At 39.3% G+C, this 12,188-nt stretch overlaps 3 protein-coding genes across 3 annotated transcripts; 1 reads left to right on the forward strand and 2 right to left on the reverse strand.

The window, feature by feature from the left end:
• Positions 302–2,936, forward strand: LOC107642855 (vicilin-like seed storage protein At2g18540). The gene is made up of 5 exons (XM_016346347.2): positions 302–674; positions 748–911; positions 990–1,070; positions 1,151–1,465; positions 1,544–2,936. Exons 1-5 carry the CDS (start codon positions 398–400, stop codon positions 2,684–2,686), a joined length of 1,980 nt encoding a protein of 659 aa, XP_016201833.1. The 5' UTR covers positions 302–397; the 3' UTR covers positions 2,687–2,936.
• On the reverse strand, positions 3,503–6,832 carry LOC107642856 (probable protein phosphatase 2C 80). Its single transcript, XM_016346348.2, has 5 exons — positions 6,503–6,832; positions 5,689–6,329; positions 5,139–5,451; positions 4,394–4,543; positions 3,503–4,052 (listed from the first exon to the last, which is right to left on the reverse strand). Exons 2-5 carry the CDS (start codon positions 6,213–6,215, stop codon positions 3,756–3,758), a joined length of 1,287 nt encoding a protein of 428 aa, XP_016201834.1. The 5' UTR covers positions 6,216–6,329; positions 6,503–6,832; the 3' UTR covers positions 3,503–3,755.
• LOC107642857 (protein indeterminate-domain 2) lies at positions 9,229–11,850 on the reverse strand (the record flags this gene model as incomplete). Its single annotated transcript, XM_016346349.2, is given in 4 exon segments — positions 9,229–10,350; positions 10,504–10,653; positions 11,274–11,599; positions 11,690–11,850. Coding segments are annotated over 4 exon segments (1,113 nt in total), but the record flags the coding sequence as incomplete, so codon positions are not given.

The raw sequence follows: 12,188 nt of genomic DNA on the forward strand, positions 1-12,188 counted from the left end.
TTGGGCTAATAACAAAATACTTCTTTAAAGTACAAAAAGATTAAGCCCAATTATCCCCTCAATGGGGCTTAGTCGTTTATACTCTGAAAATATATTCTCTCTGAACAGCAAAAGAAATCCCCCGATTACCAAAATTTTCAATGTAATATCTGCTCTTTCTTTTATGTTTTCCTTTTTGTGTCATGGTTTCATAGTGATCTTGATCGAGTCTGAATCCCAAGTGTTTGGAATTTTGTGGTATAGACATGGACACCTTAATAACTGGCCATCTGTTTAAATAATGCACGTGTCTGAACAAAATTACATGCAGTTTTAGAAAACTAGTATATAGAGCCACCTTTCCAATCTTGGGAACTCACTTGTATTCCTTTCACCTCCTCCTTTTCTTGTGTTAAATATGGAGCTTCGCAAAGCCATCTTAGCCTTCGTGTTGATCTTGGTTCTTTCCTTATTGTATGGCGGGGTTAAGGCATTGAGTAGAAGGGACTACTCTTTGGTAGAGAAGAGTGAGAGGATACCTTTAGTTGTTTCTGAATATGGAACGGTCTCCGCCGTTGATGTCCAAGCCGGGCATGGTGCACCCTTACACCATCTTCAGTTCATCACATTGGAACCTAACTCTCTCTTCCTTCCCGTCCTTCTCCATGCGGATATGCTCTTATATGTCCACACAGGTACCCTTCACTTGCTTATTGCTCTATCTTCTCATGTATTTATGCACAAATTGAGTTATGCGATTGATTTCAGGGAGTGGAAGATTGACTAGCGCAGATGAAGATGGAACAAAGAGCATTGATTTACGTGTAGGAGATCTGTGCAAGCTGGATGAAGGAACTGTTTTTCATATACAGAGCAACTCTGATGAACTTAGCCTCTATGCCATGTTTGCCAATTCAGACGATCACACTTATGTAACAAGTGCTTCTGCTAATCTACTTTTTAACTAGTCTAACTAGTTTATAATTAAGCTTTAATTTCTTTCAATGCAGGATCCTTCAATCGGTGCTTACTCAAGGGTCAACGAACTCATCAAAGGCTTTGACAAGAGAATCATTCAAGCAGCATTTAAGGTGTCAATACACACTCATCTTATACTCATATTGCTCAGCATTAAGTGAGTAGTGTAATTCTGATATTGTGAATTTTGAAGGTTTCGGAGGATTTGGTTGAGGCGATCACAAAGAAGAGCAGCATCCCAGGTATCGTGCATAGCAAGAATGCGACTTCAGAGGAGCAGCATGCTCCAAAGGATGATAGTTATACTCCAGAGATAGACCTGGAGGCTTCTCTTCTTGGAAACATTTTAGGGATTCATAGCAGCAACAAAGAGAAAACCAAATACAACATCTTTAAACATGACCCTGATTTCAGAAACCGCCACGGTTGGACCCTAACCGTCACTAAAAAGCAGCTCAAAGCATTGAAGCACACCAACCTTGGATTTCTCATGGTCAATTTGACTGCGGTAATTACCTTATACTATATAGTATATACTCATCATAACAACTTCAATTTGATTGATTGATTTATTTTATAATGGAAGGGATCAATGTTGGGACCACATTGGAACCCAAGGTCTGCAGAAATAGCAGTGGTGTTGTACGGACGAGGCATGGTTCGTGTGTTATGTGGAAGCAGCAGCAATGATGATGTTGATAAGCAGAGAAGGAGGAGAGAATGCAAGAATAGGAGGTTTAAGGTTGAGGAAGGTGAGGTGTTTGTGGTGCCTAGGTATCATGCAATGGCTCAGATGTCGTTCCAGAATGAGTCACTGGTGTTTCTGGGGTTCACCACAAGTTCTAAAAAGCATACCAATGTTCGTTTCTTGGCTGGAGACACGTCCGTGCTTCAAAACATGAACAGAGATGTATTGGCCACCTCTCTTGGCGTCAGTAACGCCACCGTTGGCAGGCTTCTTCGTAATCAGAACGAGTCTGTGATATTCGCCTGTAATTCTTGTGCGGAGGAAGAGAGAAGAAGAGAGGAGGAAGAGGATGCAAGAGAGAAGGAGAGAGAAGAAGAAGAAGAAGAAGAAGAGAAGGAAAGGAAGCGACAAGAGGAGGAGGAGGAGGAAGCAAGGAGAAGGGAAGAGGAAGAAGCAGCTAGGAGAAGGGAAGAGGAAGAGAGGGAGAGGGCTGAAGAGGAAGAGAGAAGAAGAGAGGAGGAGAAGGAGAAGGAGGAAGAGGATGCAAGAGAGAAGGAGAGAGAAGAAGAAGAGAGGGAAAGGAAGCGACAAGAGGAGGAGGAGGAAGCAAGGAGAAGAGAAGAGGAAGAGAAAGAGAGGGAAAGGAAGCGACAAGAGGAGGAGGAGGAGGAGGAAGCAAGAAGAGAGAGAGAAAGGAGAAGAGAAGAGGAAGAAAGGAGAAGAGAAGAAGAAGAAGAAGAAGAAGAAGAGAGGGGATCAGAGGCAGAGAGAGCTCAAGAGGAAGCTAGAAAAGAGAGGCAAAGAAGAGAAGAAGAAGAAGAGATAGAAAGGGAGAGACAAGAGGAAGAAAGGAGAAGGGAGTTCGAAAGGAGAAGACAAGAAGCTGCTGAGAGGGAAAGACAAGAAGAAGGAGGAGGACGAAGACAGCAGGAAGAGAGGGAGGGAAAGCGCCAAGATGGCGGTGGTGGTGGTGGTGGTTATCATGTTCCAGTGGAAACACAAGTAGAAGGAAGGAGAGTCTTGAAGGCACGCCATGTCTGAAGAGAGTTGCTTATGGGTGTACTCATGTGTATATACAATAACCAGTAACAACCCATCACCATCTCTTTGTTTTCTTCTGTCTATGCATGTGTGGGCGTGTGGATTACATCACACTACTAAGAATAACAACTCCATCAATCTCTTCTCTTGTCGTCTTCATGTGTGTTTCACTTAGCTCTTTGCACCTACCCAAACAGGTGTTTGCTACCATCTGCCACCGAAATAATATCTCTGTTTTATTTACCTGCCACTTTGACTGCATCATGTCTTACTTTTTCTTTACATAGTAATTAATAAAAAAAGAAATCGTCGTAAAAATGATGCAAAGATAATTTTACTATTTTTATTCTTTTAACGTTAAGAGGTGGAAACAATGGACACATAAAACGAAAGTTGTATTTAAGAGAAATTGTTTCACCTTTTTCTTTTCTGGGTTGGGGAACTAGATCACTACGCAGTTCCTACCTCTATTCAACAGCAAAATTGAAGGCAACGGTTACCAAATTTTAGGTTAAGCACATGATTCAACGAAACTTATAATTTCTTTACAATGTTCTCCCTCATTACATGACTAAAAGATGTAAAAAAAAATGTAAATTTTATTATAAATAGTTAAATACGCACAATTCTTTTTCTGTTACCAAACATGACCGAAATTTATATAAAATGGACCTTATATAACAAGAGAATTGATCAACTAATCAACTAACTTTAGAAGATTACATGATCTTGCTCTAGTTTCTTATTGTCTCATTCCCCATGGTTTTAGTCTTTCAGAAGATTACATATGGGGTGATAACTAAATTCTCATGGTTAACATTACATGTGCCTATATTTGAGATAACATTCAATCCTTCATGATGACCGTGTAAAACTGGAAATAGTGAAGACACAAAGCAAACAAAGCCGTTTAAGATTATTGATCACTGTAGGTAGCTCTAGTTTGAGATAGTAAAGCAGTGTTAGAGAATATGAGAGTGCATTCAGGTCAAAATTGACATGCAGGCCTGGCCACTGCAAAGAACAAGTCAAAATTTACAAAATGGATAAAAGATGGCAAGAAACCAGCTCACTCACTAGTTGAGCTGGTTATATATGACACAACAACAGTAATGTCGTCAAGCTTGCCGCCATAGTATCGGAATCCAGCCTCCTGAGCAGCAGCAGCAAACGGCGACAGCCTAGTCTTGTCGAGTGCTCGCTCGCGAGCTAGTGCCGCTATCCTCTGAGCGGTTACTTGCGGTTCTAGTCCCGCTCTAACCGCATGCACAACCACTGCACTGATCTCATTGTTGTACAAGTTGTCAAATAACCCATCTGTTCCAGCAACTATGACATCTCCTGGGGCCACAGGTATTACAAAAACCTGCATGTATTGCAAAAGATATCCTCAGTGCACAGAATTGATGAATTTGTTCTGAAGAGAAGAACATGAATATCATCTCCCATAAGTCTTACTAGGGAAGAAACTAGGATCATAATCGTGCAAGAACAGAAAAATGAATGAAATTGGAAAGGAGGAATTTGGAGCAATGAGAGTTTTGAAATGCAAATAATCTTTCAATTGAAAATGAGGGAAAGCTGAAAATGGTATGCACCTTATATTCATTTTTTACTCCCTCTACCAAACACCAGCGAGGGAAAAACAAAACCTCTACGAATTAGGCCTTAATTTTCAGATTCTCAATGTTGTTATGTGAGCTTTACCTCAGCAGAGCTAGGTAGGTCACCACCATTGCCACTCTCCAATTGATATGTGAAATTGAAGTCATGCTGTTGAACAGGGGACCTGAAAATGGTGCTACCATCTCTAACCACAATGAATCCACTGTCACCTAAATTGATAGCATGTAATCCCTGGACCAAATGTAAATAAATCACTTGATGTTACTTTTCTATTCTATAATCTATACTAGCTGAAGCAAGCAGAATAATTTTACTGGCTAAGAAAGAAATGAGCCTTATTCAATTAATAATTTAGAATAATGCATTGTGCTTGTAAAGCCAAGCATTGCCAAAACATGAAGCACAAGATGCTGATAGAACCCCAACATGGTTTAGGTCGTTTTTTATTTTGACATCGAAAGAAGCCTAATGGTAGACATGCTAGTGTCATCAATCAATATCATCATAATTGTAGTGTTGAATCACTATTTTTATTATAGAAGAATTTTACTTCAAATTCATATAGCATGAACATAAACAACAAAAAGATGTTCGGGTTATAGAACATAAAATACAATTCATTCATAGAGTCAAAATAATGTTTATCCTGAGTTCAACATAATTTTCACAATGCTCACAGCACGGCAGTTAAGTTGTAGAAAAACTTCATGATGATGCAGATTTGAAGATTAAAGTCATCCAAATCTAGAGTCACATTAATATTCTCTAGAGAGAAAAGGTTTAGCCATTTTTTATTTATCAAAGCATAGATTAGGAACTATGATACCTTATCAGTAAGGGCAATGATACAAGCTGTTGATGAACCCTTAGACTTGGTACATGAATGAGCCTTCTCTAACACCCTTTTTGGATCAAAGGAACCTTTAGGCTCCTCTTGAATTGCTCTCACTGAATTGGATATAAGCTCCTGGGCAAAGAGCCCCGCATTAACACCAACGTCTGCCCAGCCACCAACACCATCTGCAACACCAATCGCTTGTTCTTCTCTGCAAATGAAATGAGCATCCTCTCCCCCTGTCTCCTCCTTATCTGGGTGAGGTAGGTAACATGATCCTGAAATCATCTTCAATGTCTTTCCACTGAAAAATAACACTGCTTGTTAGTAACTACTCAGGAATCAGGATAACCACAATTTGTCAAATGAGAAAGATAAGATAATGTTTACTACTCAAATATTTTTAGCTTCCAGCAGCATTGTCAACCTCTCTTTCAAACAATTTATATAGGACCAACATCATTAACATCTAAATTGGCATGTAAAGAAAAGGTTCTTGCTGAAGCAAAACTTTAAAACATAAGGAATAAGAACCACATACTATTCAGGAGATATGGTAGAAGTTGCAAGCTGTTCTTCAGGTTGGCTTCCCTCAAATGAAACACCATGTGGAGCACCAGCCGAGCAGGAAGTAGAAGACGAGGAACAGAAACTCTTCAACCATGGTCCATGAAGCGAACCTGAATTCCGGCTCCTCCAATCGGAATCAAAGGCAGAGGAGCACCCAAAACTTAGAGAACCACACAAAATCTGTGGCCTCCTTAAATTCACACTAGCTCTCAAGCACCCTCTCTGAGTCCTGTCCTTGAAGTACACACCAGCAGGCTTTGTGAAATCCACACCACTGCTGCAACTGGAGACCAAGTCATCAACATAAACATCTCCAAGCACAGCTTTGGAAGGTGAAGTAGCCATTGATTTTCTATAAACCTTGTGGCCTGAAGAAAGAGACAGAACTGGATTCCTGTACAATAATGGTGTTGGCACTGCTTGTTGCCGTGTAATTGCTTCCTGAATGCGTTGACAGTAAATGGTAGTGTTCACCTTTGAGAGAATGCCAGATAGCATCTTAGACCCTTATGCAAGAGCTTCTGAGTTTCTTTTAACTAAATTGAGAAAGCTCATTTCTTTCCCCGCCACCCACCAAACCTTTCCCAAAGAGAATTGAACTGCACGCAGATTCTGAATCCAAGAGATATATTGATTTGAAATTTCAACTATTAATCACTTCAAAGTTTCAAACTTTATAAAGAACAAGAACATGGCACTGATGGAAAAGGGAAACCAACTTGATGAAAAATAAAGAATTAAATCTGAAATGTAAGGAGGAGCTTCGAAGAGTCAAGGATTGTTACCTGTTATGCTATGAATTTTTTGGGATTTTGAGTGTTGTTCTGTGTGCCCCTATCTCCACAAAAACCTAAAGAAACGTCAGTGAATGAATGCTGATATATCTATAGTTTCAAATTTTTTCAGAACACCGCTATCAAATGCCTCCTTGTCTTTTTCGCCCCCATTCTGTCTCCCCATATATTTTTTTTAAAAAGAAAAAGAACTTAGAAAATTAACAACCTTATCTGAATTTTAGTTTTATTATTTTAGCAACAAACAAGGATAATTTGGATATCATTCTCGGATTAGATTTTCCTTCGGCTTTTGTTCTTGGCCTTGTAATAATCTACCAGATTTTAGACTTTGGATTTTTCCTTTTTGCCTGATTTTATCTCCCCAAACATGTACACGGCATTGAAAGGGACGTTAGCGGTTTAGGTAAATGGTGCAGGTTGTGTTTCTATTTGAGTGGCATTTTATATTTTATCAAGTGATAAATCTGTCACTGAAATGAGATTAAATAAAATAAAATCCTGTCTTGGTCTTTGTCCTTGAAATTAGAAATATTAATTTGACTATATTATAGCTTAACCTAAATTTATTTTTACGAAGACAAATGCCTTTTGTATGTCTGAATAGGAACAATATCTGAATAGGATCTCTACTCATTAATTGTACAAGAGACACATGGTTTACTCAATTCAAGTAAGAGATGTTGAAAGTCTAGCTAAAATTAATCTCATTCTGTTCCTGACAAGTGCATAAGTTAATAGAAAAGTAATTAGCAACCCTAGAAATTAGCATTGGAACTATTTACAGTAATTTACAAGCTGTTGTTAATTAGGTAGTTATTATATAGGATTTAGCTAACAAATGAGGTGTTAAATATGAAAAGTTTTAACCAACTTGGTTCGTTAAGTGGTCAGCTTATTCGTTCGTTTAAGTATGCGTTGAGAATTCGAATTAGCAATTCATTAGCCAGTGGCAGACATTTAAATAAAATTTAAAATTGTGACAAATTAGTTTTTAACTTATTATCAAGTTAAATATATCGTAGACAACAAAAAAATATGAAAAATTTTATTAAAAATTAAAAAATTTAAAGTTTCTAATGTTTTTGTAGTACATTTATCTTTTTTTTTTAAATGTTTAAATTTTAAAAGCGGGCACCTTTACATTGTTATGACTCATTAATTTAGATATGCTTTATCTATGTGTGTAATGCATTGGTATGGAGTAAGGAGATGCTTTACAAGGATGTGGGACAACTTTTGACTGTATCATAAGCAAGAAATCGGAGGGAGGGAGTTCTGTGTAAAAAAACAATGAGGCACCAAATCGGAGGGTCCGAAATGTGAGGATAAAAATTTTAAATTTTATGGTGAACTAATCGGACCCTCCGATTAGTTTTTTTTTTTTTAATTAGAAAACAGATCCTCTGAATTTGCATAAAAAAATTATATTTTTGAAAACGGACCATCCGAATTCTACTACCACAACTCCCTCAGTCCGAATTGTGTTCCACTGTCACCACATGCAGGTAAAGTACCTGTGTACTCCATAACGAAGCAAGACAACAAACTTACCTCCATATTAAAAATAAAAAGCGCATTGGTATTGAAGGTGCATGTTGTATATGCTAAATGAGAAATTTCTCTCGGTAACAAGGGTGTTGCTTCTATGTAGTTAGTAGTTACTAGTTACTGAAAGCTTATGTTGAACAGCCAAATGAAACTAGTTGAAGGAACAACCAAACAATGGCATACATAGATTTTGAGTTAATACTCAAAATGATTATTGAAATTTGATTTCGACTCAATTTAACCCTCAAATTTTTAATTGACTCAAATTGTGTTCTGAAATTTTAAAGTGTGACTCAAGTTGGTCATTCCATCCATTCCCGTCACCACCAGAGAGATGACATGGCACGATTAAATGTGTCATTTTGCTGTTTGTCCCTAACATCGTCGTTTTACTCTTGCTTCCTCTTCTTTTTCCTCCTCCTCAATGTCTGAACCACCCACCACCCCATTGTCACCATTCTCATACATTCCCAATCCTACCACCACCACCACCCTCCTCCTCCTCACCTCCCCCTCACCTCACCACGTCGTTTAAATTTAGCATTAATAATTAACTCTGTTTTACCATTACTAGATCTGAGTGAATGAATATATCAAAATCATTTTTTTCATCCAAATCCACATAACCAAATAAGTTACATCATTAGAAGTATGGACAAATAAACAAGCAAATAACAACTAAACCCCATCAAAAAACCTTATGTATAACTTTTCTCCACTATAATAATCGTAGCTCCACCTTCATACACTATTACCCAAATCTTTGAAGAAATGGAAAATGGAACATTTAAGAAATTATCTGAATCTTTGCCAGAATAGTACTCTAAACAATATCATGAAAAGGCGAGAAGGAGCGCGAGGGGGGTGGGTGATGGTGAGAGTGGTGGTTGTTGGTGGTGTTGAAAAGATATGATTGAGTGGTGACAATGGGGTAATGGGAGGTTCAGACATGAAGAAGAAAGAGGAAGAGGGGTTAACTTGAGGCATGTCTTAAAATTTCAAGATACAATTTAGATGAAATTTAATTTCAAGAATCATTTCAAGGATTATTTTAAGTATTAACTTCATTGATCTCCTTGCAAAGTTGTGCTACTACATTAGTAACCTTGCATTGTATGTCCCAAAAGATTGAAGAGCGAGGCCCTGCATACGTGGTTGAGGATTCATTTATGGAGAAAAATGAACTTGAATGGAATACATACAATTCTGTACAACATAATGAGAAATTGATATGAAAGTTCATATACGAGATTGATTTTATATCCAACCAACCGCGTACTGCCAAATTCCACCTTGTGACAATAAATTTCAACCGTCAACATAAAACACAAACATCAAAAGTTTCCTAATTCATGCCTACATGCTACAGCCACTGACCAACCAAAATAATCCAAAAGGATTTCACTACTTGATCAAAAATGTATATGCTCAAGAAGCAAAAACATCTTTTAGATGTGTACCCTTCAAAACTCGTCATTGTCCCCATAGCCTACGACACCAATACATATATCAAATTCCAACCTTTTAGTTCACCCAGATAGAGTGGTCCGGACCAAGCTATTTACTAAGAAGAAAAGCTCTGGCCCTTTTCATTTTTACTATAATAGTGTCTTTTCCCACTCATATTAGAGGCATAAATAACCCTTTTTTCACAATGCTTGATGCACTGCATATTAGGATCATATACTATATCTTACTAATCCTCCCTTCCTGATGCATTGCAGATTCATATTGTACAAAAGACCATACAATTCTGTACAACCAGAACTTCAAGGCCCTGAAAAATTATATGCAGTCCTTGCACCAAAATTATCATGTGCTCCGCCCAATGTCTTTGCCAGAAAACTCTCCGTTTCCAAAAGATGCTGCTGCCGCAGCACTAACATCCAAACCACCACCAATAGATGTGATGAGTGCCGACAAGCCTCCACCAGGAGTTCCTCCAGCAGCCATCCCCAATCCTAGAAAATCGAGGGTGGTATGCTTTGGACCAAACATGGAAGGAGTCCCCATCATTAATTCCTTTAGTCCAGAGCCACTGTCAAAAGACAGCCCAAGTCCAAGCCCCGCCGGAACTGAGGCACTCTCTGGTTCGGCCGGCTGCTGACCCCATTGCAAGCCATCTTGCTGAGCTGGTGAAGACGAAGCAGAAGAGGACACTATACCTAAACCACGAAGCAGCGAGGCATTGGTTGCAGCCGCACCCATTTGAGCTGCTTTTTGCAGCAAAGCAGTGGCAGACATGGTTGGCTGTGGCGGTGGTGCATATTGGCGGCGGTCCTGCCCTCCTGTTCCAAAAATCGACGAGCCATGATTAGTGGCAAGGCACAAAGAAATGGGCTCCGAGGAGGATGGCCCTGGGAGATCTGTTGGATGATCATGGGGCCCCATGGCCCTAACGAGGTCGGTAAATGCAGGTGGTGTTTGGGATTGCAGGTTACCCGACGCAGTTGATGAAGCGAACAAACTTGCAAATACACTGCTGCTAGTACCACCATTGCTTGTTGAGCTAGTGCTGCTGCTACAGCTCCCATTCAGAGCAGTGTTAGCTTGTGGCTCCTCTATGATTTGTGGCGAATTTTCTGGCAACTCTGAAATAGGTGGAGAAAACAGTAGTGATATTAATAATAATCGTTGATACTAGTATTAATAAGAGGGAGAAGTGAAGAGCAAAAGCAACCACTTAAGAAGCATAATGGTTCAGGACTTGGAAAGCATGCACCTTTCTTTTATGTGTTATATAAAATAAAGTGCAGTAGCGAAAAGAACATATAATAGTTTCCTTTTTCTCAAATCCACTCCCCCTTCCCTTAAAAAACAAAGCTTTTCTCTTTTTAGCTTTTGGATCTTTTGAGTTTCTTCGTCCACAATTGCATAGTTTAAATCTCACAGTACCGAAGAACACAATTTTTATTATACTTAATTAAGTGTTCAGTTTTTATTACTTAATTAGCTCTCCGAATCTCTTGCCACTGAACTTCGGTGTTACGGATAACAAACAAATTGAAAAACCACAGATGAAAACAAAGAAAGATAACCCAAAAAAAAAAGACAAGTTCCAAGATCAGATAGAGATAGAAAACAAAGTCAACAAAAACAGAGTTCTTATTTGTTTTCTAGTTTTAACCACATCATACCCGACAAAATAAGCCGAAAATTTGTTTAAAAAAATAAAAATCAACCCTTTTTCCAGAGTCGGATATTGATCTACCTGGATTCTGAGTCTGCAAAACCAGTGGCACAACAACACTGTTTGGCTGGGTGGTGGTAGTAGTAGTAGTAGTGGCCGGCAGTGGCGGAGCTTCCGGCTGAACCGGAGGAGGCGGCGGCGGTGGAGGAGCAGGAGCAGGAGTAGGAGCAGGAGGTGGAGGTGTCGCCTGAGGCGACGAAGATTCAGCGTTAACAGCCTTAGAATCTGATTCAGAACTAACCTTAACACCAATCTGAGACTGAGTAGTTTGTGAATGAGTTTGAGATCTCGCACTTTCCTCGGCCAAGGCATCACAAAAAGCCCTATGCGTGATGAAGCTATCCCTCCTTCAGAAACATAAAAAACAAAACTTTTAAAAACCCCAAATCCCTAAAAAGAAAAGATTAGACACCATCGTTGAAAAACAAGAGAGAAACCTTGAGAACAAAGTGCCACAATCGCATTTGTACTCTCTAGTGCCGCAAATCTTAGAGTGAGCCTTCCAATCTGATTGAACAGCGTATTTCTTAGAGCACTTGTCGCATTTCCACTTCTTCTCGCCGTGCTTTCTGCAGAAGTGCTTCTTGATTCCGGTGAGATCCCCGAGCGCGCGTGAAGGATCGTGGTGAACGCACGTTGGCTCAGGGCACACGTACACCCTCTTCTTCACCTCCTTGCTCGACCTCTGCCTCAGCTTCCATGGAAGGTTGTGACCCCTTCGATGGAGCTGAAGGTTCTGATCCCTCTGGAAACCCTTGTTGCAGATTTCGCACACGAATCTGTTCGTCGCCAATAGGGTCTTCGGAGACAGAGCAATCACCTCTGCATCTGGATCTGTAAAGTGAACGGGTATACATATATTTTAAGGAAAATAAAATTATAATAAAATCAGAAGAAGGAAGAAGACAAAGATGAAGTTTTTTTTTTTTTAATTTT

Source organism: Arachis ipaensis, chromosome B05, assembly GCF_000816755.2.
Source record: "Arachis ipaensis cultivar K30076 chromosome B05, Araip1.1, whole genome shotgun sequence".
Taxonomy (NCBI): domain Eukaryota; kingdom Viridiplantae; phylum Streptophyta; class Magnoliopsida; order Fabales; family Fabaceae; genus Arachis; species Arachis ipaensis.

What these genes read in the sequence shown, in the direction of transcription:
- LOC107642855 (XM_016346347.2), top strand. Translation starts at nt 398, where the DNA reads ATGGAGCTTCGCAAAGCCATCTTAGCCTTCGTGTTGATCTTGGTTCTT. An exon ending in TCATTCAAGCAGCATTTAAG is followed by an intron (nt 1,071 to 1,150) that starts GTGTCAATACAC and finishes TGAATTTTGAAG; the next exon opens with GTTTCGGAGGATTTGGTTGA. An exon ending in TCATGGTCAATTTGACTGCG is followed by an intron (nt 1,466 to 1,543) that starts GTAATTACCTTA and finishes TTATAATGGAAG; the next exon opens with GGATCAATGTTGGGACCACA.
- LOC107642856 (XM_016346348.2), bottom strand. Translation starts at nt 6,215, where the DNA reads ATGCTATCTGGCATTCTCTCAAAGGTGAACACTACCATTTACTGTCAA. An exon ending in TCTACCATATCTCCTGAATA is followed by an intron (nt 5,452 to 5,688) that starts GTATGTGGTTCT and finishes GTTATTTTTCAG; the next exon opens with TGGAAAGACATTGAAGATGA. An exon ending in TCATTGCCCTTACTGATAAG is followed by an intron (nt 4,544 to 5,138) that starts GTATCATAGTTC and finishes CATTTGGTCCAG; the next exon opens with GGATTACATGCTATCAATTT.